The sequence below is a fragment of the Ictidomys tridecemlineatus genome, chromosome 10 (assembly GCF_052094955.1).
Source record: "Ictidomys tridecemlineatus isolate mIctTri1 chromosome 10, mIctTri1.hap1, whole genome shotgun sequence".
Taxonomy (NCBI): Eukaryota; Metazoa; Chordata; class Mammalia; order Rodentia; family Sciuridae; genus Ictidomys; species Ictidomys tridecemlineatus.
Genome location: NC_135486.1, coordinates 124,693,539 through 124,718,512, shown reverse-complemented (window position 1 = coordinate 124,718,512; position 24,974 = coordinate 124,693,539). Strand labels below are relative to the sequence as shown.

The 24,974-nt window shown below is 52.7% G+C and overlaps 4 protein-coding genes and 1 non-coding gene across 12 annotated transcripts; 3 read left to right on the top strand and 2 right to left on the bottom strand.

Annotated features, from left to right (window-relative positions):
• Positions 1-6: 6 nt before the first annotated feature.
• C10H16orf92 (chromosome 10 C16orf92 homolog) lies at positions 7-1,002 on the bottom strand. The gene is made up of 3 exons (XM_078024091.1): positions 939-1,002; positions 524-670; positions 7-445 (listed from the first exon to the last, which is right to left on the bottom strand). The coding sequence occupies exons 1-3, from the start codon at positions 1,000-1,002 to the stop codon at positions 354-356; spliced, it is 303 nt and encodes a 100-aa protein (XP_077880217.1). The 3' UTR covers positions 7-353.
• A 2,057-nt stretch (positions 1,003-3,059) lies between these two features.
• Trnat-ugu (transfer RNA threonine (anticodon UGU)) lies at positions 3,060-3,132 on the top strand. The gene has a single exon. It is a non-coding gene; the product is annotated as a tRNA-Thr (tRNA).
• Positions 3,133-6,068: 2,936 nt separating this feature from the next.
• Positions 6,069-12,827, top strand: Doc2a (double C2 domain alpha). 4 transcript variants are annotated; one of them, XM_040276704.2, is made up of 12 exons: positions 6,070-6,267; positions 7,507-7,616; positions 8,316-8,593; positions 8,982-9,061; positions 9,254-9,328; positions 9,452-9,561; positions 10,896-11,022; positions 11,102-11,161; positions 11,241-11,404; positions 11,559-11,640; positions 11,848-11,944; positions 12,024-12,827. In XM_040276704.2, exons 3-12 carry the CDS (start codon positions 8,329-8,331, stop codon positions 12,167-12,169), a joined length of 1,206 nt encoding a protein of 401 aa, XP_040132638.1. In that variant the 5' UTR covers positions 6,070-6,267; positions 7,507-7,616; positions 8,316-8,328; the 3' UTR covers positions 12,170-12,827. The 4 variants fall into 4 exon arrangements, with proteins under 4 accessions (XP_040132639.1, XP_040132638.1, XP_040132637.1 ...); XM_040276703.2 differs by lacking the exon at positions 6,070-6,267 and adding an exon at positions 7,014-7,137; XM_040276705.2 differs by lacking the exon at positions 7,507-7,616 and having other exon boundaries at positions 6,069-6,267.
• On the bottom strand, positions 12,562-21,255 carry Ino80e (INO80 complex subunit E). Of its 5 annotated transcripts, XM_013357978.4 has the most exons (8): positions 21,031-21,255; positions 20,806-20,876; positions 20,574-20,626; positions 17,864-17,942; positions 17,673-17,784; positions 17,164-17,280; positions 13,703-13,795; positions 13,012-13,118 (listed from the first exon to the last, which is right to left on the bottom strand). In XM_013357978.4, exons 1-7 carry the CDS (start codon positions 21,109-21,111, stop codon positions 13,724-13,726), a joined length of 585 nt encoding a protein of 194 aa, XP_013213432.1. In that variant the 5' UTR covers positions 21,112-21,255; the 3' UTR covers positions 13,012-13,118; positions 13,703-13,723. The 5 variants fall into 5 exon arrangements, with proteins under 5 accessions (XP_013213430.1, XP_005323886.1, XP_040132643.1 ...); XM_013357976.4 differs by lacking the exon at positions 13,703-13,795 and having other exon boundaries at positions 12,562-13,118; positions 17,164-17,283; XM_005323829.4 differs by lacking the exon at positions 13,703-13,795 and having other exon boundaries at positions 12,562-13,118.
• A 106-nt stretch (positions 21,256-21,361) lies between these two features.
• Positions 21,362-24,616, top strand: Hirip3 (HIRA interacting protein 3). Its single transcript, XM_005323832.5, has 7 exons — positions 21,362-21,878; positions 21,956-22,076; positions 22,162-22,276; positions 22,675-23,663; positions 23,762-23,930; positions 24,010-24,108; positions 24,233-24,616. The coding sequence occupies exons 1-7, from the start codon at positions 21,814-21,816 to the stop codon at positions 24,394-24,396; spliced, it is 1,722 nt and encodes a 573-aa protein (XP_005323889.2). The 5' UTR covers positions 21,362-21,813; the 3' UTR covers positions 24,397-24,616.
• The last annotated feature ends 358 nt before the right edge of the window (positions 24,617-24,974 follow it).

Sequence of the window (24,974 nt, the reverse complement as noted above, 5' to 3'; positions counted from 1 at the left end):
CTTGACTGTCTTTGCCCAGTTCTTTGGGGCCGGGAAGGAAGGAGGTGGGGACCTGGGGAATGTGGAGCAGAAAGACCAAAGAGAGGGCAGCGACCCCACCCCAGCTGGTCACTGAGCAGTCAGGGAGGGAGGAGGCCAGGACCTTTATTTATCAGCAGAGGAGGGTGGATTTGGGCACTCAGGCTGCGTCCAGGGCCCTTGCGAGGCTCCTTAGGCCCCTTTCTGGAAGCTCCTATGGGTATGGAGGTCATAGGAAAAGGTGATCCATCATACCACCTCCCCCAGACCTGGGTCCTCCCACCTCTCCTCTCCCTAGGAAGGTTGAGGGGGAGGGCCAGGGGCATGGGGCAGCCTCACATGTGGGTGCAGAACTGGAGAAGGAGGAAGAGGAAGGCCACCACCAGGGCTCCCACCAGGATGTGATTGAAGAGCCCAGGGCTGGAACCTGCCGGACAAGGAAGGTCAGGGGCAGCTCTCCTTTAGCCCCCAAGGAGGGAGGCCCCTGTCCCAAACTGGGTCATACCTGATTTAACAAAGACCACAGGCCTCTCTCCAATAAACTGGGCCACGGCCAGAATGCTGGCTTGGTCCGAGTCTGGGTAATCAAAGAAGTCAAGTCTGTCTATGAAGAGTGGAGGCTCTGATCCTGGGGCCAACTCTGGGCTGGGCGCTAGGGTCCAGAGCAAAGTCTGTGACAACAGCCAAGCAGACTCCTGCCCCTGACCCCAGAGGCAGAGGCTGACTCTCGACTCTCAATTTTGTTTCCTCTGGGGTCAGCTGCACTCCCATGAGGGGCGAACACTGGCTGAGACGGGGCGGATGGGAGAAGAAGGTGGGGGGGGGAGAGAAAGGCCCAGGGCTGGTCTCCAGTTCCTCGGGGGCATTGTCCCTTATCCCCCAACTGCTTTTCTCCCCTCCACTCACTGGGAGCTTCCCACCTGTTTCTATGGCCCCCAGTCCAGCCAGCCACACCCACATGGGTACCCACTGCCACCGCCTCATGACCCCTTCTTTTACAGGGTAGGGCTCTATGATGTCACAGCTCAGACCCTTTCTGATGTCATACTCTGGGGTGAGAGAAGAGGAGGGAGCAAAGTGCTAGGACTTGGACCATTCCCTCAAACCCTGAAGCAGAATGGGAGCAGTTGGGGCCCACAGAGCCTTCCTAGTTTAGGACAATGTGATTGATAAGACAGTAAGAGCGGTGGTGACCGCTGGGTGTCGTGGTGCAGGCCTGTAATCCCAGCAGCTTGGGAGGTTGAGGCAGGAGGATCATGAGTTCAAAACCAGCTCCACAACAGTGAGGCACTAAGCAACTCAGTGAGACCCTGTCATAGTAGGGCTGGGGATGTGGCTCTGAGATTGAGTGCCCCAAGTTCAATTCCTGGTACCACCACCACCACCAACAACAACAAAGAGTGGTGGTTAGCTCAGTGGCAGAGTGTGTGGCATGTGCTATGCCTTGGGTTGGATCCCCAGCACCACAAAAAATAATAAATTCACAGATAAAAAAATAATAATGGTGGCTCCAGAACTTATATATAGTTGGGACTGGGTGGGGCTATCTTTCCAAAACCTGGGGCCATGGATTTATATATAGGCACATTTTGGGTGTGGGAGACAAGGCTACACACACCTCAGTTGTCCCTTGGGTCAACCACAGGTAGTGTTCATTAATATGACAGGTACTTTACATAAAGCAACTCATCTAGCTACTACAATTTCCTTGTCCCATTAATGGAAGACCAAAACAGCACAAAAGGCGAAAGGAGTAGAGGAAAAACACACTTCCTAGGAGGTGTGTTTCTCTTTCCGGGGTTCCCCCTTGCTTGCATTGTGTCCCCAAGTTCAGGGACACAGGGGTCTTTCCCACCCACCTCCAAACCTTAGAGCTTAGCAGAGAATGAGTCTGGAATCCACGACCAAGAGAAATAGCAGGATTTGCCCACCAGGTGGCAGCAGTGTCCGGGCCTGCGGATCTCACCTCTTCTCACCAGGGAAGGCACAGCTGCACCTCCAGCCCCAGCTCCTGCCTCTTCCCACAGGTTGCATCTGGTGCAGTAGGAAAAGGGACAGCTGGGGACTGGTGGCTTGAGGGGTCGTCAGAAGAATTCCTCTGGCCCATTCCAAGGCAGGTCTCCTGGACATTCACAGAGCCTCTGAAGACTCCTCTGTATCTCTGTTTGCCCTTTGGTGGCTGGTGGGCCCCTCCACAGTCTTTCTTTGTGACTTTCCAACAGCCATCGTCACTCCTGTGCCCTCATCCTGGTTTATAAGAGTTAGCTCCCCTCTGATTGGCAGGTAGGTCGGTGTGTCACAGACATGTTCTAGCCCACCCTGGCTAAGGACATTTGAGGGTCTCCTTGGACTTAATACACAGATGCCTGTCTCTGCCAGTCTCTCAGAGACCCAGTTCCTTGGCTTGCCCCAAAGCCAGACGCATGTCCAGCTTGTGTGGGGGCCTCTGTCCCACAGATGGCACTCCTTCCTCTACTGGGTCCCTCTCTATCTTCCCTGCCTTGGGGACCTCAAAGTACCAGCCCGCCTGTTCCCCACATGGCAAGCTGGGAGTCTCTCACCACAAGAGCCTGTATTTCCTAAACAACAACAAAGCCCAGAGAGGAAAGAACAGGGAAAAGAGGAGAGAAAAATAACCTGAATGAGCCTCGTTGGAACTGGTTCCTATGGGCTGCTTTCCCCTACACTTACCTCTTCGAAGTCATAGGGCATAGGAGGGACAGTGGGGATGGTTCCTGTTTCCGCCCCACAGAGTACTGCTGCTCTCTCTACCAGACCTTTGAATGAGCGGATTATCTGTTCATCTATTTATCTAATCATTAAGTAAATGTATTGAAGGCCAGGCATGGTGCCTCATGCCTGTAATCCTAGCAGTCTAGGAGGCTAAGGCAGGAGGATCCCAAGTTCAAAGCCAGCCTCTGCAATTTAGTGAGAACCTACCTCAAAAAAGGGGGGATGGGTGGGACTAAGGCTTAGTGGTTAAGCCCTCCTAGGTTCTGGACTCCATCTCTGACTTCTATAGGAATCACCAGGACAGGGCTGGGGATATAGCTCAGTGGGTAGAGTGCTTGCCTTGTATGCACAAGGTCCTGGGTTCAATCCCCAGCACCACCAAAAAAAAAAAAAAAAAAAAAAAAAAATCACCAGGACGTGTTTCTTCCCCTTGGGATCACAGGAGAGAGAACCCATGGATGCACATCATTCTAGTAAAGGTCTACACTTGCTGTCTACACTCCTTCACCGTAAATGAATTCTTCAACCTCTTCTGATATGACTTCATCCCCACCCGTCCACTGAAGCCACTTTGGTCAAGTTCACCAGTGACTTCTTAATTTGCCAAACTTAATGGTTACTTCTTGATTCATTCTCTCTCTCTCAGCAGGGTGCCCCCATCCCTGACTCTGAGCACAGGAGCCACCCTCGCCAATTTTCGAGATTTCTTCTCTCGCCAGCTCAGCTTTGGGTCTTCTCTTTTCTAACTATATTCTCTCCCTAGGTGATCTCATCCAGTCTCATGGCTTTAAATACCATCTATATGCTGGTGACTCACCAATGTATATTTCCAGCCTAGACCTCTCCTGGGAGCTCCAGACTCCCATATCCAACTTCCTGCTTGAAGTCTTCTCTACGTCCAAAAAACATCTCGAACGCAATAGATCCCAAACAAGGCTCTTGATTCTCCTATTCCAGACCTTCTCCTGACCCTGTCTTTCCATCTCAACCAATGGCCTCACCATTCCTCTGAGATGATGTGCTTGACAGAAACAGAGATCCTTCCCTCTTACCTAACAAGCCCCAAATTAAGACCTGTGGACTCCATTTCCAACCGAAATCTCAAGTCCACCTACTTTGATCTGCTTCCAACCTTTTTTCCTTGTTCACGCCAAGGCCATGTCCTATCTGGCTTACCTCAACAGGCTCCGGGGGCGTTGTCCATACTTATAATCTCCATGATTTTGGAAGATGGAGGCAGGAGGATTGCAAATTTAAGGACAGCCTCTGCAAGTTAGAAAGATCCTGTCTCAAAAATATAAATAATAAAAGGTTGGGGATGTAGCTCAGTGGTAGAGCACCCCTGGGTTCAATCCTCAATACTGCAAAAAAAATTATATATATATATATATATATATATATATATATATATATGTGTGTGTGTGTGTGTGTGTGTGTGTGCACATGCATATGTATATATCTGAATATGTATACACATATGTATATATATTTCTATTTCCTTATTTATTTATTTATTTGGGGGCTGGGGATGTGGCTCAGTGGCAGAACAATTTCCTAGCATGCCCAAAGTCCTGGGATCAATCCCTGGCACACACACACACAAATATATACAATTTTAATGTATTCCTTGGAATAACATATGCACGTGGCATAAAATTCAAAAGACACAAAAGAATGTAAGTTGGAAACCAAGTGTGTCCTATTCTTGTCCTTCTCTGCCCCACAGTAACCTTCTCAGAGGTCACCATAATTACCATTTTCTTGTGCAGTCTTCTGGAAATAATTTATGCATAGAGAAATACAAATAAGCTTTTTTTTTCTCACCACTCAGATGGCAGCATTCCACACATGTCACTCTGCACCTTGCTTTTTTTTTTAAGTTAAAACAAGACTGTAGAGATGATTCTGTACATGTACATAAGCGCCTCCTTTTTCATGGCTACATACTATACTATTTGATTGTATGAAATCATACCATAACCGGGGTATGATTTAACCAGTTCCATCCCTTACACATTGTTGTTTCTAAGCTTTTGAAACATGCTGAAGTTAAGAACCTCAAACTGGGTGCTGTGGCACATGCCTGTAATCCCAGTGGCTCAGTAGGCTGAGACAGGAGGATGGCAAGTTCAAAGCCAGCTTCACAGCAAAAGGGAGGTGCTAAGCAATTCAGTGAGACCCTGGTCTCTAAATAAAATGCAAAATAGGGCTGGGGATGTGGCTCAGTGGCCGAGTGCCCCGAGTTCAATCCCCAGTACCCCCCCCAAAAAAAAAAGAACCTCAAATGGCTGGGCATAGTGGCACACACCTATAATCCCAGTGACTTGGGAGACTGAGGCAGGAGGATCATAAGTTCAAAGCTAGCCTCAGCAACTTAGCAAGGCCCTAAGCAACTCAGTGAGACCCTGACTCAAAATAAAAAAATGAAAAAGGTCTAGGGATGTGGCTCTGTGGTTAAGCACCCCTGGGTTCAATCCCTGATTAAAAAAAAAAAACTTCCAATATACTTCCAATGCCCTTTATTTTGCCCATGGGTCAGCTTATCTATAGGATAAAATCTTAGAAGTGGAATGTCAAGGTCAAAGGGTATGTGTAATGTGTGCCCTTGGAATCCACTGCCAGACTGACCTCTGCAGAAGTAGTACTCACTTGTCCACAGCCTCACTCACATTGTGTATTAACAGACACTTTGAATTTTGCCCGTTGGTAGGTGAAGGTGGTGTCTCAGTCTAGTTTGACTCTACATTTTTCTTACTTTAAAATACACTGTGATAAAATACAAACCCATAACATCTACATGTAACACAAGTTACCATTTTAATCTTTTTCTTTTTTCTTTTCCTACTTTCTCTTGATGTTGGGGATGGAACCCTCTTGAAAGCAAATAAATACTGCTCTACCACAGAGCCACATGCAGCATCCTTACATTTTTTTTTTTTTTTTTGGTACAGGGATGGAATGCGGGGGCACTCTACCACTGAGCTATATCCCCAGTCCTTTTTACTTTTATTTTTATTTTGAGAGAGGGTGTCATTAAATGGTTGAGGCTGGCTTAGAACTTGTGATCCCCCTGCCTCAGCCTCCCTTCCAGGTAGATGGGATCACAGGCACGTATCCAGCTCCCAGCCCTTAACTACTTTTAAGTGTGGAGTTAGGTGGTGTTAAGCATATTCACAATTGTGCAATCAAAATTCTCTGTTTTAAGTCTCAATATTGAGTGAGGCTGACAATTCCAGGACCAGTTTGGGCCACCAGGGACTCAGAGATGAATCAGCCCCTGCTCGCTTCGTAACTCCCTGGCTGATGGGAGACAGAAATGTAAACAGGCTCAGACAAAATTGTCAGCAGAGCAGAGTCTGAGGTATCTGGAAGCTGAGGGGCAGAAGGGAAGTGGGGTGCCACCGTGCTCTAGGAAGGTTCCTAGGGAAGAGTTGACCCAGAATGACCCCTGAAGGAAGGGCAGGTCTCCCAGGTGGAGTGTGACTGAGAGAAGTTCCAGAGGCCTGAGGGGTCAAGGTGGGTTCTGGGAGCTGCAGGTAAGGTTTCCAACCTGTGGTGGGTAGAGTGGGTGATGAGATCCTTGGAGGCCACTGTGAGGACTTTGTCTTTTGGGGTGGTAAGTTTGGGGCAAATGATCAAAAGCTACAGGATCCAGGCTGGTGGCTGGTGTGGGGCAGCGCTGGGTGGGGGTGGGGTGGCAGGGGCATTCAGGACAGAGTCCAGATCACTGCCCATCTTAGGGGCAGAACTGGAAATGGCAGGGGGGTGGGGTGTGAAAGGGTGGTTTTCCAAAGGAGATGCCATCCCTGAGAAGGAATCAGCGGTCCTGGGGGCTGGGTTGGGTCACTAGGAGAAATGCCAGTACAGCCAAATGGAGGAGGCATGGGGGAAGCCACAGTCTCGTCTCCTCCTTCAGACTCTGAGGTTCCCCAGCCCAGTTTGGCGACCCGGAGATGCAGGGCCAGGGACAGCAGGCGGACCAGACCCTCTTCCCCTGCCCGCCCCTAGGTCACTGCGGATCTCTAAGCCCCGCCCCTACGGCTACCAGAGGGGAGGACAGACGCCCTCTTCCCTCCCTCGCGAGCTCTCAGCTCGGCGGGGGAGGGGCGTGAGGATGGGGGGCGGGGGGGGGGGAAAGGAGCCAGTGTTGCCATGGCAACCAGGCTGGTGGTCTGGCCCCGGAGACCCGAAAGGAAGGGGAGAGAGCGAGAGAGGGGGAGGGAGGGAGGGAGGCGGCGCTGTGGGCTCGGCAGGCAGCGAGGGGGCGAGGCCGGGGCCCGGGTCTCCTGGGAGGAGTTGGGAAACACCCGGTAATTCTCGCGGTTGATTCCTGGTGGCGCAGGGAGCCCGCGTGTTGGCGAGTGTGTGTGTATGCGAAGTTCCTGGGTGAGTGTGCCCCTCGCGTGCCTTCGTTGGTGCATGTGTGTGAGCTTGCACACGTGGGGTCCAGGCGTGTGTGCACGGGAGTGCCCAGGCGAGATGTGTGTGTGTGCCAGCCTCCGTGCACACGAGTGTGTGCCAGCCCGCGTGCCCGTGCGGGAGCGCGAGCACACGTGTCTGTGTGTGCACTCGCGTGCGCTCCTGAGTGTGCCCGGGCTGCGCGTGGCGGGCGGCGGGTGTAAGCCGGAGAGTCCACCCCCTGCCCAGCCCGCGCCCCTCCGCCCCCGCTGCGCCGGCTGCATCCTCGCCTCCGCCCGCCTCACCCCCTCCTCCCGCACTTTCTCGGCTCCCTCCCGCTCGGCGTGGCGCTCGCAGCCCGACTCGCGCTCTTCTTGCTGGCCGCCCTGGGAATCGCCGGCCGCCGCCGCCCAGCCTGCGCCCGCCGGCTGCCCAGTGCCTGGCACCTGTTGGAGGCACAGAAACAGGTGCAGGGGGCTGGGCCGGCCGGGGGCGTGAGGGTGAGGGTGAGCGCCTTAGCCTGTGGGCTCCGGGGCTGTGCAGCTTTCCTGCGGCTGAATTTCTGGCTCCCTTTGGGAGGCACGGTCAGGAGGAGGCATCTGAGGCTGAGGTCCTCACCTTGGGCTGCGGGAAAGACAGGAGGCAGCGGCAAGGAGGACCAGGCAGACAGACAGATCCCGGGGCAGAATGAAGGCTCAGCAGGAAGTGGAAGCCCAGAGGGGTGGGTGACACCCGGACCAGACTTGCGCCTGATGCAGGGGATGGCCAGAGCTTAGAGGCAGGGACCTCTGGGGGTTGCTATGGGGTATACAGGGCTCAGGCGCAGAGGGGAGCCCAGCATGAGAGGACTGAGCCTAGAAGATGACAAAGGGACAATCTGGAGGTGGGGGGCAAGGTTGAGGGGAGCCAAGACCTGTCTGCTCTGTGTGCCAGGAGTGGCCTGGCAGCTCAACCCCTGTGGAGCCAGGCTCCTGGTCTGGAGGACCCAGGCCTCCTGCCTGCCCACTCACTGGCACAGGTTGCCCTCTCCCTTGACACCTAGGAAGGGCGGCCAGAGAGGGCCCCACAGACCAGGAAGCTCAGCCTGGCCCTCAGCCAGCAGGCATAGGTATGAGGAGTCAGCCAGCCAGCCAGCCGCCTCCAGCCCTCACACCCTCCTCCCCCAGCCAGGGGTGCTGCATGAGGGGCCGCAGGGGCGACCGCATGACCATCAATATCCAGGAGCACATGGCCATCAACGTGTGCCCCGGGCCCATCCGGCCTATCCGCCAGATCTCTGACTACTTCCCGCGCCGGGGACCAGGACCTGAAGGGGGGGGCGGGGGCTGCCGGGAGGCCCCAGCTCATCTGGCACCCCTGGCTCTGGCCCCCCCTGCGGCCCTCCTTGGGGCCACCACGCCTGAGGACCGAGCTGAGGTGGACAGCTATGATTCAGACGATACCAGTGAGTCTGGGGACTTGAAGGGCTCCTGGTGTTAATGGGGGGCCTCCAGGCTTGTGGGAGGGGACAGGCCCTGCTGGGTGTGCACTAGCGGAGGGGGGAGGAAGGATGAGGGATGGTGGGGCTGCCACCACAGCTGCAGTCCGGGTGGAGATTACAGCTTGAGCAAGGCTAATATTCAATATTTCTGCTGAGACACTCCACCACCCACACAGCCCCAGTGGCGGCCGAGCCAGGGACCCAGACGCACACATGCACATGCCTATTCAGCCTCTTGCACACACTCATGGGCCCACAGAAATGGAGACGTGCACATCCACATCCAGCCATGGGTCCCTCACACACACTTATCTTGGCATGCCGACTCATGCCACCTTTCCCTCTTCTGCAGCTGCCCTGGGCACACTGGAGTTCGACCTTCTCTATGACCAGGCCTCCTGCACTCTGCACTGTAGCATCCTCAGGGCCAAGGTGGGCACTCCCTGCCTGCCAGACTCTGACCCTGTGGGGTCCCAGCCTTCCTTCCCTTCCCCAGGGTGGACCCCACTCCTTCCTGCCTCCTTGGCACCTTCCCTTGGGTGCTGCACACCTTCAGAATCCTGCTTTGCAGAGGGCGGGGGAAGGGGCTGGGAGTCACCATCCTCTTTGCTGTCCTCCCTCCAGGGCCTCAAGCCCATGGATTTCAATGGCCTGGCTGATCCCTATGTTAAGCTGCACCTGCTGCCTGGAGCCTGCAAGGTAACAGTATCCTCTTTCTCCCAATTTGGTCCTGTCTGTGGGTCCAACCCAAATTCTCCCAGCCTCTGCCTTTTTCTAGGGGCCTCAGGGACAAGTATCAGAACCCTTTTCTCCACACCCCAGGCCAATAAGCTAAAAACGAAGACTCAGAGGAATACGCTGAATCCTGTGTGGAATGAGGACCTGACCTACAGTGGGATCACAGACGATGACATCACTCACAAGGTGCTCAGGTGAGGGCTCAGCCTCCCTGCTGCCAAGGATTCCAGCCTGGCACCTCCTCTGGGACACCTGTTATTGTAACCTTCTTTGGTTGGGTGACCTCTTTTTGTCCCATTAAGCCCTTACCTTGCTGATGCTCAAGATCAATCGGTGGCTCTCCAGCCCCATCAGCAGCAGGCTGAGATATTTTCCTGGCCTTGCCTCCCCCAATGTACCTCCTGCTGTTCCTCCCATAGAGGACTACCTAGCGTCTTCTGGTTGTCAGTTTTATAACTCCTGACTTTGTTGGAAGCTCTCGGCTCCCTCTCTGCCAGCCTAAATCCCACTCATTTGGAGCTCAGTCCAAATTCTGCCTCCTCCAGAAAGCTTTTATGGGACCCCTTGTCAGAAGCTCTGACCAAAGTTGGATCTGTGTGCTTTGGTCTGCCTTCCCTGTCTTGTGTTTACTTAAAACCTCTGAGGGAATTTTTCAGGGTCAGAGAACTTGTTCTGTCATATTCTCCAAAGAGATGGAGATGTGGGATGCAATCCCTCAGGGGTAATGAAAGCAGTGATGCCTGAGTTTTTGTTCTTGGACAAGAGTGAGCCACAGAAGGGAAGGGGATATGGTCAGGGCTGTTTTACAAAGATCACTTTGGGGGAGTGAGGGACAGAGGCAGAAACCAGAAAAGCTGGCACCATGTTTGAGATGTGAGAACGGGGCCCGAAAATTACTGAGAACTCACCAGTGAGCAGTTTTTCCATTTCTTTGTCAGTTGACCCTCAGCATAGCTTCCAGATTTGGGTACCCATTATCTCCATTTTACAGATGGAAACTGAGGCTAAGGGAAGTTAAGTGACTTCGCAGGTAGGTAATAAGTGGCAGGACTGGGACTTCAACATGCCCACATGCCACAGCTGCTCAGCACAATAGCTGGTCACAGCAGCAGCAGCATGAGTACAGAGTGGGCAGATGGAAATAAAGACCTTCACTTCTTAATTGCTGGGTTGACATGTCTCTGCCAGCTTGATGCCCTGCTCCAGGTGGAAAGGACAGGAGGGCCCAAGGAGGTGAAGGGTCCTTGGTTGCCTGTCCCAGACTCCTCAAGGCCCTTCTAGCTCTCACAGCCTGCACCTATGGTCACATCCACCAACACACACCTGCGGGGTTTAGACAGATCTTGCCTCCTGGATGGGGATGGGGGCAGTCCCTAAGATTTGTGAGGGCTTTCTGCAGATCCTGAAGGGCAAAGGACACTGGAACAGGGCAAGCTTTAGGGCAGAGCTGAGACTAGTCTGAGAACCCTTCTCCCACACTGGAGCAGGGCTCAGGTACGGGGGCCCTGACCCTGAAGTTCCCTGCCAGGATCTCTGTCTGTGATGAAGACAAGCTGAGCCACAATGAGTTTATCGGGGAGATCCGAGTGCCCCTCCGCCGCCTCAAGCCTTCGCAGAAGAAGCATTTTAACATCTGCCTTGAGCGCCAAGTCCCGGTCTGTGTGGGAGCTGTGGGGTTCCTGGGGAGGGAGCTCTAGCGGCCAGATTGCCAGAAGCTTCTCTTTGCCCCCTCAGCTGGCTTCACCCTCTTCCATGTCTGCGGCACTAAGGGGCATCTCCTGTTACCTGAAGGAGGTGAGGAGCCTCACAGGGGCCACAGTTGGGTGGGAGGTGGTGGAGGACCCGGATAGACCCCTGTATCTGTCCCCTGCAGCTGGAGCAGGCAGAGCACGGACCTGGGCTGTTAGAGGAGCGCGGGCGCATCCTGCTGAGCCTCAGCTACAGCTCTCGGCGCCGGGGACTGCTGGTGGGCATCATGCGCTGTGCACACCTGGCTGCCATGGACGTCAACGGCTACTCTGACCCTTATGTTAAGACGTGAGCCCTCACCTTTGCCGGAGCCTGAACCTGCCGGAGATCCTCTGGGGCATGGCCTGTTCCTATAGCCCACTGTCTCCTCCCCAGGGACCCTGAGCCTTGCCCTAGATTCCTCTGGGTCTTGGCCTATCCCTAATCACATTCCCACCCCCAGGTACCTGAGACCAGATGTGGATAAGAAATCCAAGCATAAAACACGTGTGAAGAAGAAGACTCTAAACCCGGAATTTAATGAGGTAAACACGGACAAGTATCAGAACCCTTTTTTCAGGGACAAGTATCAGAACCCTTTTCTCCACACCCCAGGCCAATAAGCTAAAAACAAAGACTCAGAGGAACACGCTGAATCCTGTGTGGAATGAGGACTGAAATCAGAGTGGACTGGGGACAAGAGCAGGGGTGAGAAAGGGCCTCACTGGAGGTGTGGTTCATCTTGTCCCCAGGAATTTTTCTACGAGATGGAACTCTCCATTCTAGCCACCAAGACTCTGGAAGTCACTGTCTGGGACTACGACATTGGCAAATCCAATGACTTCATAGGTGAGGCGAGCCCAGCGAGGTGGTACCCAGGGTGGACTAATGGGCAGGAAGCCAGGCCCTGACTCTGTCTGCTCTTCAGGTGGTGTGTCCCTGGGGCCAGGCGCTCGAGGAGAGGCACGAAAGCACTGGAGCGACTGTCTACAGCAGCTGGACACAGCTCTGGAGCGCTGGCACACCCTGACCAGCGAGTTGCCCCCTGCGGCTGGGGCTCCTCCCTCCACCTGAGTGGACAGCTGCTGCCCTGCACAGGCCCCTCGGGCCAGGTCCAGTACCCAACCCTCGCACGAGTGTGTTGCACGTTTACACAGGGTGGGATGCCCCCACCCTACGCCACCTTATTTGTGTGAGAGTCTCTGTGACCGTGGGTCTGTCTTGTGAGGGACTGTGGAGATCTATATTCACATATGCAACTTCCTCTTGCCTGACTCGCTATCACCTGCAAATATGCAAACCACCCCGCCTGCACACCTGCGGGGAGTGCTGTCAGAGCCACACCCCAGGGACCCCTGCTCCTTTCTCCAGCCTCTCCAGGCTGCCCCACCCCTCTCCGCACGGGAGGAGGTTGGATTCGGGGAGGTTTGGAGGAGGAGAATGTTCCCAAAAGAGGACACGCAAGAGAAGAGCCACTCCTTTAATACACAAAAGTCCTAGCCCTGTACAGCTGCCCTTCTAAAGGGGTGGCCATCACTGGGTCTCTGCCTCCCTGTGAGGTAGCAGATGCTTCTGGCCACTCATTTAAATAGCTGTCCCCTAGATGGGGCTGGGATGTGAGGGCAGGGCCCCTGCCACCTTCCTGGGGGACACTCGTGCATGTTTACGCCTTCTCTGATTGTGTCAGTGGCCGAAGCATGGCAACTGGGCGTCAATAAACATCTCTGAGGAAGCTGGGGCTCATGTGTGCTGGCACAGGGAGGGGGTGCTGGCCAGCGGTTTGGCAGAAGACGCTGGGTGGTCACTCCGGGATGTCAATCACCAGGTCATCGTCCCCGTCCAGGGCATCATCTCCACTGCCTGCATCGCTGAACATCTGCCGCGGGACGGTGCTCAGGATTGTGTGAGGGGGCATCTTGGGAGGGGGCAGGGGGGTCAGGGCGGCTCCAACCCCAGCTCCAGGACCCCGGGCAGGGAAGGTCAGTGGCCCGCCCACAGGGCAGTCAGGGGGTCCCACCGCCATCTGCAGCAGGGGAAAGAAACAGAGGGAGGACTTGTCAGTTCTCCAGGAGGCTAGACGCCGCCCCTTAAGGCAGTTCTGAGGGGTGGGGAAGGGGCAAAGGCTCATTCAAGGGACAAAGGACACAGCTAGTCAGCCAGTGCTGCAATCAGGGACCTGCCCCACCTTGGCCCCTTCAAATTCCAAACCAGCAAGTGCCTGGGAGTGAGGGGCAGTGATGCAAGGTGTGATGATGGGGGAGGGTGGGGTGACTGATAGGAATCTGGGAAGGGAGGTTGGGCCCTGCCCTCTCCAGGGAGGCACCCTGGATGCCCTGTAACAGCAATTAAAGCCAGTCACAGCCAGAGACAGCACGGAGTGCCTACCTCCTCCTGCCTCTGGGCCCCTCAGGTTCCACCTGCCACCAAGGCCTGTTCTCCCCCTCCTCCTGCAGGACTCACTGGTTCAGTGGAGGGTATCACAGGCCACCCCAGCCAGGAGCCTGGGAGGCTTCTTCGCCCCCCAGAAGTTTTCTATTACATCTGGGACAGGCCCCTCCGTGGGATCCCCGCAGCCACTGGCCTGGGCCAGGCCTCCTCTCAGCTCACCTGTGCTAGGGGACCAGCCTCCTAACTGGACTCCCTGCCTTCAGCCTCTCCCAGATCCAGATCCTCCTCCACACTGCAGCCAGAGTGCTCGCTCTAGAACACAAACCTGAGCATGTCACTCCTCCACCTGAGGGCCCTGGCCCTCCTGCCCTCAGGACAGGCAGTGCAGTGTTCCTGACAACAGGCCAGCCCTCCACCTGGAGCATCCTTCTCTATTAGTCACAAGTCCTGCTTTATCCTGAGGCTGGGAAGTGGCCTCTGTCCTGACCAACCCTCCAGTCCCACCTCGGCAGGTCCTCAAAAAGCCTCCCCAACAACAATTCTCTGGGTATGGGAGGCAGCCCTCATGCTTAGTAGGCACAACCTGAGCACCTACAATGTGCCAGGTGACTTCAGTCAATGATCTCCAATCCTTAGGGCTACCCTGGGTGGGAGGAGGGTTACCTGACAGGGGAGAGAACTGAGGCTTAGAAATGGAAGTTTTAAGGAACAGACCTACCAGGTCCTCACTGGGCAGTGCCTAGTGTGGCCCTGGACTGGATATGGCAGGAAATAGTCACATGTCGACTCCATGGTGGCCTCCCAATTGCTTTAACACATCTGGCCTAATGGCCTGATCTCTGCTTCTCAAGGAGCCTCACCCTGACTTCTGCTCCTGGGGTGACATGGAGGACTAGAGTGAATCAGGCCGCAGGCACAAGAGCCTGTCAGAACAGATGGCAAACTGGAGGCCCAGCTCTGAAAACCAGACTGTGCTAAGCTCCCACAGGACAGACACACAGACACTAAAAAGAGCAGCTATGTGAGCCTCCCTCCTCTGGCTACTACCTCTTGATCCCTACCTGTTCCCCATATCCTCCCCTGGCCTGGACTTCCTCAATGGCCTCCTCGGTGTGACCAAGAACTAATGTGGTTCTGGCCTGCTGGGGCTCAGGCACTATGCTGCAATCTCCACGCTTTTACTCATTTAGCCTCTCATGATCCCAGGGACACTGAAGAAAGTGAGGGTCACAGAGTTAACGACATGCCCAAGACCACATGGGAGGTAGAAAAGATAGGATTCCAACCCGGGGCCTTGTGCACACTAGGCAAGTGCTCTACTACCAAGTTAGACCAGGCCCCAGCGTTTTTTTTCTTTTTTTGAGTCAGGGTCTGATTATGTTGCCCAGGCTGGTCTTGCACTCCTGAGCTCAAGTGATCCTCCTGCCTCAGCCTTCTGAGTAGCTAGGACTACAGGCATATGTCACCCGCCTGGCCAGGCCCCAGTTGAATGTGCCACCTCTGCTCATACTTGCCACCTCCCATCTCTTTCTCACCCACAATCTTCAGAGACTCCAACTCCCTTCACAGTAACGGACCACCTCCTTTTCCGGGCATCCAATCCTTCTTTCTATAATCCCACTCCACCCTGTTGTTTTCCCAATATTGTTCTCTAGTTACTCCTCCTACAGGCCACAATTTCCACTTGGTCTCCATCTCCCTTCTTACTAGCCTGGACTATCCAGATCTCACTTACTCTCCACTCAAATGTTCTCTCAAATCTTCTCTCTCCTCTGAGCACTTCCCTGATCTCTCCCCTCCCCCACATGCGGCAACTGACTTGGGCCTCTCTCTCAACCATTATGTTGTGAGAGGAAAGATCCTGTGAATCTAGAACTTAGCTCCGGCATTGTTCTGCTTCAGGCCCCAACTCCTAGCAGAAGCCTCCTACTGCCCACACTTATGCCGTTGCCACAGTCCCCCATCTGCTCCAGACTGTCCTGGTTACTTTCTCCACTCCTGCCTTTCAGGCCAGAAGTAAAAAACCTTCAGCAGGGGTATTACCAGCCCGCTGTTGTGTTGGGGAAGGGACCCAGGGCCTCGGGCATGCTAGGTAAGTGCTGCACCACTGAGCTGCACCCCAGCCCCAGAACCCACTCTCTTAACCACTCGACACAACATCCTATTTTGCTTCTGACTTCAGAGCCAAGAGCCATCCACCCTGGTCCCAACTCAACTTTGATACCAATCTGAATGAACAATGTAACTTTGGGCCCTCAGTGGGCTCCTCATCACTCCTGAGGCTCCCTCTCAGCCCTCTTCCCTTCCCCATCCACCTCTGTGTTGAAACTTCCAGTGGCATCCCTGAGAACCCCATGCTCATGTATCCGAAGCTGACATTTCCAGGTGGCCTTTTAACACCAAGCTCATCTTCCCTCCAGATTCTGCTCTTCCCAACCCTCCCCATCTCAGAAAAAGGCCGCTCCACTTCTCCGGTTGCTCAGGTGAGCATCCTGGAGTCTGGCTGGGCCCTCTCTCCCTGTTACAGCTACACTTGGTCTCCCAGGAAACCTGTGGCCCCTGCTCTAAAACCTGTCTCACTCTGTACTCTCTCCACAGCTACCAGGTTTTCTGTGGGTCACTTCATCACTGTCATCCTGACTTGTCCCCAAACCCTGCACCCAGGCTGGCCTCCACACAGCAGTGTTGGCAAGGTGACCAAAATGTAAATTGGAACAGATGCCACCTTTGCTCAGCCTCCTCCAGTGGCTCCCATTTCAGTCACTGTACCAGCCACAGTCTTTCAGAAACTGGAAGGCCCTTCACAGTTGCCTACATCTTGTCCTTCAATTGCCTACGTCTTTGACCTGCTCTGTGATCACTCTCCTCCACTTCCCTCCCACCAAATCCCTGAACAAGCCAAGCATGCACACCCCTGGGGCTTTTGCCTGGTTGTCCCTGACTGAAACCCTTTCCCTGGGATCCAAGTGGCTTGCTCTCACTTCCTTTAAGTCTCTGCTCAAGTACATCCCAGACCACCCACCTTGGAGCTCCCCCCCCCCTTTCTTGACTGTTTTCTCTCCTGACACCTATTCATCTTATTTATCTTCTGTCCATCTTGCTAGAATGTGAGTTCCACAAGGGAAGGGGTTCCACCTGCTTTGTTCACTACGGTAATGTAGCACCTAGGATGGTGCTTGGCGTGAAGCAGATGCTCCACCAACACTTGGTGATTCCATCTAGTTTTATCACTTACTCTACAGATGCAAAATCTAGAACACTTACAGAATCAGAGAGACCTGCTCAAAATTGTATAACCATGTTATACTGGGGCAGTACTAATTGAATTCTAGATCCCACAACTTTGCCCAGCTCTGAGGCTGCCTGGTGTCATACAGCACTCACGACCTGTGCAAATGCACCCTGCCTGGGACCACACTGCAGACCCTGGGCATGCTGCCACTGTGTAAGGGCAGGACCCCAGGCATCCTCACTCCAAACCCCCCAAGGCTGGTTCTGCCCCAGATTTGTCTCAAAAGAAGTCTGAGTCAGGACTTCTTGGATCCGCCCCTTAGTGCCTAGTCCTGGGCTGGACTCTCAGCAGTTCCAAATAAAAAATGGATACCCAGCCCATCTCGAGCCTCCCTCAGACAGCTGTCCTGCTGATGGGGCCCCTCCCTAACGTCCCCAAATCAGGGTACCTTGAGTTTCCGGGGCAGGCGGGGTCGTTTCTCCCGCTTGGGCCTCAGGGGGCTGGGCTCGGGCAGCTGCAGGGCCAGGTAGTCAGAAGGGAATGGGGGGTAAGGGGGAGAAGCCAGCTGCTGGTGGGAGTGGGGGATGGAGATGGGAAATGGAATGGGTCAGGGTGAGGGGTGAAGGGAAGAAATGCAAACAGGAGGAAGAATGGAAAAACAAAAGAGATGGTGATGAGTGTGGCTCCCAGGGCTCCTGAGAATAGAAGGGGAAGGGACAGCAGCAGGACTATGTCCTGGGATCTGCTCTCCTCAGTCATTCTGTCCCCTGTTCCTAGACCAGAGAGAAGATGGGCAGCCCCGACACTCCCTCCAGGGATGCTTGCTGGCCATACCCAGACAGATGTCCCCAGAGTTAGGGTGACTGTATGTGGAGGCCTGGCCCCTTTGCCCAAATGATGCCCACCTTATTCCCAGGCATCTTAGTCCACCACTTCCTACCCTTGACCCCAACTCACCGAGCTCAAGTATGGGGAAGGGGCTCCAGAGGCCTGAAGGGGAAACCCTGTTGAAGGAGGCAGGGAGAGACTGGAGGGGGAGGGAGCACCCCCCAGCGGAGGGCTTCTTTTCCTAGAGAAAAGACAGAGGAGGAAGTCAGAGGCAGCTGGGAGGCCCAGGTCCACCCCCCACCCCCATGGCTGCTTCTTACCTTTTGGGGGCTGGTGTGTCAGACAACTTAGGTGTTCCCTCTGTCTCGCTGTTCTCTGAAGATGCGGTGGCATCTGAGTCTGTGCAGGAGAAGGGCTGGTCAGTGGGGGCTGGGGGCTCCCAGTCTACTTCAGAGGGCTGTACCCTCAACACTTTAGAAGGAAGCTGACACCCCAGCTGGCACACACATACGTACTATTCTGGGGAGACCCACAGCTTTCCCAGCTTTCACAATCTGTTTCCTACTCTGGCTTCTTCATAATACATTTGCCAAACATGTACTACGTGCCAGGCTCCTTTACACTTACTGCCTCTGGTCTTCATAACCATCACCTCCACTTTCCAGATGTCACTGAGGCTCAGAAAGTAAGGTACAGGACTGGGACTTGAATTAACTGTGATTCCTTGACTATTTTACGTAACTCTCTCCTATATGCCTCCAAGATGCCTTCAGCTCCTGCCTGCTCCACATTCCATATTCTGGGTCCTGTTAATCTAACCCTATCTCAATAAAACTGTCTTTTCTGTGTGTGTAGTCCTGGAGATCTAATCTAGGACCACACTCATGCTAAGCTCATGTTCTACACTTCAACTCCTAAAACTGTACTCTATCATTCTAACATCTTTACTCAAAAATATAATTTTTTTGTGTTCAATACTTCTTCCTAGAAGACCCATCATTTACTTCAAAAGTGATGAATATGATATATGCAGTTGCTGATTTCTCTGCTCAGATTTCTTTTCTTTTCTTTTTTTTTTTTTTTTTTTGGTGGTGGTTCTGGGAATTGAATCACAAGCCTCATGCACATTAGACAAGCACTTTACTACTGAGCTACATCCCCAGACCCTCAGACAAATCTTTTGAAATAGTGGATTCAAGTCAGGTAGAGTAGCATGGTCCTGTAATCTCAGCTTCTTGGGAGGCTGAGGCAGGAGGATCTCAAGTTTAAAGCCAGCACGGGAATTTAGCAAGACCTCCGCTGAAAAACAAAACAAAATTAAAAAGGGCCAGGTATGTAGCTCAGTGATAGAGTATTTGCCTTGCATGTGCCAAACCCTGGGTCTGATCACTAATAAATACTCCCCCACCTCCTTTCACACAAAAGCAAGATTGAATGCCACCTTCTCTCAGAAGTCATCTAGAATCTCAGGCCCAGTTAATTGCTGGCTCTCAGAACCCTCTACTTTCACTTGTCATGGTTTCCTCACACTCTGTGAGAAGTATCATGTATAGACATCTCCTTGAACAAACTATGGGGTTCCTTTAGGATAAAAGTAGAGGCTTACATCTCTGGCAAAGCTCCCCAGATTTAACCCCCTCTGATCATGAACATGCTGGGTTCTCTCACGGCCCCATCCTGAAGTTTCAGGAAATTACTGAAAGACTTTAGGGTGGGGAGAAGCACGGAATGAGGAGCTAAAATAAAGCCAAACTTTCTGTCATGACCTATGTACGCTGGTCCCTGCCTACTTCTAACATTATCTACAATTTTCCTATAGTAGTAAATGAATAATGGGTGTTGTAGTCCAACAGAACATTATTTTACAGCTTTTTCAAATTATGGGTTTCAATCCACTAGTGGTCATGAAGTTTGCAACCAGTGTCAAAAGTAGGGAAAAAAGTAGTCTAAAACACAGGGTTGAACTACATATAGTGATATTAAAAATGTTTTGTTAAATTTGATTGTATAAGTGTATATGTGAAGATTTGCTCAAAATGTAAAATATGTTAACAGTATTGTAACATTATTAATTGTTAAAACTAAAAAAAATATGAAAAACAATGCCCTACACTCTTCATCCCTGTTACTCAGACAAGCCTGGCTGGTTCTTAGCTTAGGGCCCCTATATTTGTTATTCTGCCTAGGAAGCTCTAACCCTATACTCAGAAAATTGGCTGCTGCTTCTTTTCTTTTTTTGTTAGTGGGGACTGAATCCAGGGGCACTTTACCACTGAGCTAACATCAGTCCTTTTTCTTTCTTTCTTTCTTTCTTTTTTTAAAGACAGTGTCTTACTAAGTTGTTTAGGGACTCACTAAGTTGCTAAGTCAAACCTGGAACTTTCGATTCTCCTGCCTCAGTCTCCCAAGTCACTAGTGTTACAGGTATGTGCCACAGTGCCTGGCGGGCTTTTAGATTTTTAAGTGATTAAAAAAGCAAAAGAAAAATCATACTTCATGTGGAAACTAAATGAAATTCACTTTTCAGTGTCCATAAAGTTTTATCAAAACACAGCCAAATATGTCAATACTGGCTGAGGCTGCTTTCACACCAGCTGAGTAACTGCTTAAAGAAAGGATATTCCACAAAGTCTAAAACATTTACTATCTGAGGCTTGATTAAAAAAAAAAAAAGTCTACTCTTGTTCTACTTAAATCATCACTGCATTATCCTGTTTTTTATCTAAATCCTTATTGCTACCTAAAATTCTAGATCATTTCCTCTCGACTAGAATAAAAGTTACAAGAGACCAAGCGCTTTGTCCATCTTTGCTACTGTTATATTTCTTGCGCCAAGCACAGAGCTTGAAACACAGAGCTTGAAACACAGCAGATGCTCCATAAGTACTTGAATGAAAGAATGGTAGAGGTGGAGGCTTAAGAACCATTGGAGGCTGCATCAGTTTCCAATGCCTAAGAAGATGGACCCAGGAAGACTTGCTTAAGTGCCAAAAGCCACGTCTACCTCCAGTTTTTCATGACCTTGCTCACCAGAGGAGTCTTCATCCACATTCTCATATTGCAGAAGTCGGTCTAGGAGAAAACTGAGGGAAGAAGTGCGAAGGAGAGTGTTTATTCCCATCTCAGCAATATTCTCCCGACCCTCCTAGAGGGTCCAAAGGATTCTACTAAGAGCCCATGCATTTGTGGTCCTACTCCAGGATGGGGCCACAAGGTGGATCCCTAGGAGTCACACTGCCATCATCCCTGCAACTTGCCTCACCTCTTGTCCCGAGAAACCTTCAGTAATTTCCTCTGCGCCTTCCTCAGCTCCTCCTGGAAGCACTCGTGTTCCTGTATCACGAGCAGGGCGGGCGCTGATCAAGAGCGGTCGATAAAGGGGCCGGGAACCCGAAGACAGCTCGCCCCACCCCCTTTACACATGGGTAAACTGAGGTCCTCTCAGCGCCAGGCCTCGCACTAGGCAACCTCCCACACCAGCACTCACGTAGATGAGAAATTTGAGCTTCCGCTTCAGATTACGATATTTCTTTTTGTAGTCCACTTCACCGTCTGCCGGCCCGTTCATGACCCGCCCCAGAGCAGCACCCCAGCGTCTGGCGTCCAGCTACAGCGAGCCGGGTCCGTCGGGTCTCTCGCGCCCCCACTTCCGGAGACTCTGCAAAGCAGTACCTTCTCGGACTACTACTCCCGGCGTGCCCCGCGCGCAGGCAGCGTGTCCGCACGGACCGCCCTCCTGGGGAACACCGGGAAAGGAACGCGGCTTCCAGTGGCTGCGCTGAAGATGGCGTAGCAGCGGCGCGATAACGTCATAAAGATGGCGGACGCTGGAGGGCGCCGTTACTGATTCTAAATGTGCTTAGGGTTTTGGAGCCAGGGAAAGAGATTCCTAGTCTCTTGGAGAGTATGCCTTTTTTCTTCTGATCTTCATAATAACAGAGGTCTAGTCGGTGTCCGCGGCCACGGTGGAAGGGATCGTCGCGAGTTGATTACGTTACAACCAAACGCTGTCGGCGCCGAATCGGTTTCTAACAAGAACTTTATAAATGATTAATTTAAACCAAGGGTAGGAGTCGAGAGACCCTTCAGTTTCTCAGAGAAAACAAGTTTTGTGTGCCAAAGTTCTCTGCCCCAGCGGTCTCTCACCGAAGTTCAACCGGCACCTGGTCTTACGGTGCCGCGGCACTGCGCGTGCGCGAGCTACTGTCAAACGCGCTGACCAAGGCGGACAGGAAAAAAGGCGGGAGCCGCCAGTCCCAAGTGGAGCAAAATGGCGCAAGAAAATGAGATGCAGGAGTTCACGCGGAGTTTCTTCCGAGGCCGACCTGACCTCAGGTGAACAAGGGACAGGAGTTGGGGTTGGAAAGGGCAGGGGTGGAGCGGGGACTGCGCCTTGACACTTGTCTCCATAGCACGCTCACGCACTCCATCGTGCGGCGGAAGTTCTTGGCCCAAGTGGGCCGCAATCATCTGAAACCCGAAGAGAAGCAGGTGCTGAAGCGGCTGGTGGAGGAAGAGCTGCTGAAGATGCAGGTGAGGGCACAGGCATAGGCCACCAGAGGTGGGGTTTATTGCCCGGGTGGGGCGGGACACAACCTTAATACTTTTTGCTCTCAAGGTGGATGAAGCTGGTTCTAGGGAAGAGAAGCTCAACCTTAACAAAAAGGTGAAGAGGCCTCCCACCCCCTGCAGTGACCCAGATAGCAAAAGGTTCCGCTTCAATTCAGAGTCAGGTTAGTGCTTCTTCCCTCCTATCTGTGCCTTCTGCATCACTGGTTCATTCAAAAGGTATTTGTTGGGCTGAGCTGGGCTGTAGCTCAGTGGTAGAGCTCTTGCCTAGCACGCGTGAGGCACTGGGTTCAATTCTCAGTACCACATATAAATAAATTAATAAATAAAAATCCATCGATAATTTTAAAAATGTTATTTTTTAAAAAAGGTATTTGTTGTATATTATGTCCCAAGGCATTATATGGGCCCAGGCATCTGGAACCAGAAACTGGGGCGTAGTGATGGCTGTTTCCTACTGCCCTTCCATCTATCAGAGCAGGGCTGGAGGTAACCAATCCCAAATGGAGGGAAAATGGACAGGAGAAACCTATACCAACCCTCTTTTCTCTCCACATTGCAGAGTCCAGCTCTGCAGCCTCCAGTCCTGACTCCTTTGGATCCCCATCAAAGAATGGGACAGCAGCAGCAGAAGTCAGCCCAGCCAAGGAAGAGAAGGGTCCAAGTCGAGCCTTAAAGAAAGTGGTTGAGAGCAGTGATGAGGAACAGCAAGAAGACCTGACTGCAAATATGAGAATAGAGAATAGTGAGGAGGAAGAAGGTTCTGTCAGAACAAGTAAGGTTTGGAAGGAAGGGAGCAGTGAGGAAGATGAGAAAAAAGAATACAAGGGAAGGACTAGGAAGAAACCTGGGATCAAGAACAAACAAACATCAGGCAAGGCCTCGGCCAGGAAGAAGCAGGCCAGAGAAGAAAGGGAGGACAGTGAGGAAGAACCTGTCCAGAGAATATCAAAGAAGGCAGGGGGAAATAGAGGGGCTCCAAGCCACCAGGAAAATGAAAAGGAGAGTGAGGAGAAAGAGATTGTGGCCAAGAAGAAAGAGAGCAGGGAGGAGAAGGAGGTAGAGGAGGAGGAATGGAAGCCTAGAGCCAGAGGCAATGGAGGGGAAAGATCAGCTTGGGAGGGGAGAAGCTGTAAGCAGAAAAGCAGGGCAGGGAGGCAAACGAGAGACTGGGAGGACAGCGGGGATGAGAAAGAGGCAGTGGACAGTGAGGATGAGAAAGAGGCAGTGGACAGTAGGGAGGACAGTGGGGAGGATGAGGAGCCTCTAGTGCATTGGAAGAGCAAAGACAGGACCCAGTGTAAGGGTGGTCAGAGTCAGAGCAGAAGCAATGAGGATGGAGAAGACAAAGGGAAGGTGCAATCACCAGCCCAACTGGGCAGTGTCAACGGTGAGGAGAGTGACTTGGAGAGGGAAATGAGTGACAGCGAGGCAGGAGAGAGCCCCAAGGGGGAAAGGAAAAACCGCTCATCTAAGAAGAGCTCCAAGAAAGGCAGGACACGAAGCTCTTCTTCCTCCTCGGATGGAAGTCCAGAACCTAAAGGCAGGAAGGTGAGGGAACAGCTGAGGCAGAAGGCCACCACCAGTAAAGAGGGAGACTCTGACTTCAGGGTAGCAGGCTTGGTCTTCAGGTACTCTTTCCTTGATAGGCTGCCTCTGGTCGCCGTGGAGAGGACCACCCAGCTGTGATGAGGCTAAAACGCTACATCCGGGCCTGCGGTGCTCATCGAAACTACAAGAAACTGCTGGGCTCCTGTCACTCACACAAGGAGCGTCTGAGTGTCCTCCGGGCTGAGCTGGAAGCCCTGGGAATGAAGGGTGAGGCAGTGCGTGCCCTGGGAGGTACAAGGGGGTCTGGCTGCTGGGGAGAAAGGGACACAAGCTTCTTTTGCCCCAGGTAACCCTTCCTTAGAGAAGTGTCGGGCCCTGAAGGAACAGCGGGAAGAGGCAGCAGAGGTAGCCTCCTTGGATGTTTCCAACATCATCAGTAGTTCAGGTGAGTCTTCTTCTCCAAGCCACCAGGAAAATGAAAAGGAGAGTGAGGAGGAAGAGTGATGAGGAGCAGATGGGGTTGGATTTTCACAGACAACTAATCTTCCGTCCCTGACCCTGGCCTTCAGGCCGGCCACGCAGACGTACAGCCTGGAACCCTTCAGGAGAAGCAGTCCCGCCAGGGGAGCTGTACCGCAGAACACTGGACTCAGAGGAGGAGCGGCCCCGTCAGGCACCCCCAGACTGGTCACATATGCGTGGCATCATCAGCAGTGATGCAGAGAGTAACTAAGCTTCCCTGTCCCCCAGGAGGAACCCTTTTATGTGTACAAAGTATGTGTGGCACCTCCTACTCTAAACCTGCACAGACCAGGACCAGAGAAGACTGCAGCCCCCATGGACATAAGTTATTCAGACACTACTTCTCAGCTTCACATTCTTGGTTTAAAGTGTTTACAGGGGTTTATTTTTTAAAAGACTCAATAAAGGAATATTTGTAATTACCATTAGAACCTGTCCCCCACTCTTATTCCCTATATCTTAGGACCAGAAAGCTGGTACTATTAGTAACCAGGGGTCTAGCTCCCTTTCATCTCTCCCAGGTTCCCCAAAGTCATCCCAGCCTCTAGACTCTTTCACCCGAAGTCTGCTACCAGGCCATATCTGAGAAGTGTTTGGCCTAGCCTTCCTCCAACCTGTTGGTGGACCCCTCTGGTGACCCTGCTTTTAGCTAGGTCTGGTAATGCCCACTTGGGAGAAAGATGGCCTTAAGAATATAAAGCACAGCTGGGCACAGCAGGGCCCACCTATAATTCCAACAACCCAGGAGGCTGAGGCTGGATTGCAAGTTCTAGGCCAGCCTCCATAACT

Bases quoted from the DNA above. Each gene is read 5' to 3' on its own strand.
- C10H16orf92 (XM_078024091.1), bottom strand. From the start codon at position 1,002: ATGAGGCGGTGGCAGTGGGTACCCATGTGGGTGTGGCTGGCTGGACTG. The intron at 671-938 runs GTGGGAAGCTCC...TCTGGACCCTAG, and splicing joins ACTGGGGGCCATAGAAACAG to CGCCCAGCCCAGAGTTGGCC. The intron at 446-523 runs GTATGACCCAGT...CTTGTCCGGCAG, and splicing joins TGTGGTCTTTGTTAAATCAG to GTTCCAGCCCTGGGCTCTTC.
- Doc2a (XM_005323831.5), top strand. From the start codon at position 7,123: ATGCGAAGTTCCTGGGTGAGTGTGCCCCTCGCGTGCCTTCGTTGGTGC. The intron at 8,594-8,981 runs GTGAGTCTGGGG...CCTCTTCTGCAG, and splicing joins CTATGATTCAGACGATACCA to CTGCCCTGGGCACACTGGAG. The intron at 11,945-12,023 runs GTGAGGCGAGCC...TCTGCTCTTCAG, and splicing joins CAAATCCAATGACTTCATAG to GTGGTGTGTCCCTGGGGCCA.
- Ino80e (XM_013357976.4), bottom strand. From the start codon at position 21,111: ATGAACGGGCCGGCAGACGGTGAAGTGGACTACAAAAAGAAATATCGT. The intron at 20,877-21,030 runs GTGAGTGCTGGT...CTCGTGATACAG, and splicing joins AGCTCAAATTTCTCATCTAC to GAACACGAGTGCTTCCAGGA. The intron at 17,785-17,863 runs GTAAGAAGCAGC...TCTTTTCTCTAG, and splicing joins GACACACCAGCCCCCAAAAG to GAAAAGAAGCCCTCCGCTGG.
- Hirip3 (XM_005323832.5), top strand. From the start codon at position 21,814: ATGGCGCAAGAAAATGAGATGCAGGAGTTCACGCGGAGTTTCTTCCGA. The intron at 22,077-22,161 runs GTGAGGGCACAG...TTTGCTCTCAAG, and splicing joins AAGAGCTGCTGAAGATGCAG to GTGGATGAAGCTGGTTCTAG. The intron at 23,931-24,009 runs GTGAGGCAGTGC...CTTTTGCCCCAG, and splicing joins GGAAGCCCTGGGAATGAAGG to GTAACCCTTCCTTAGAGAAG.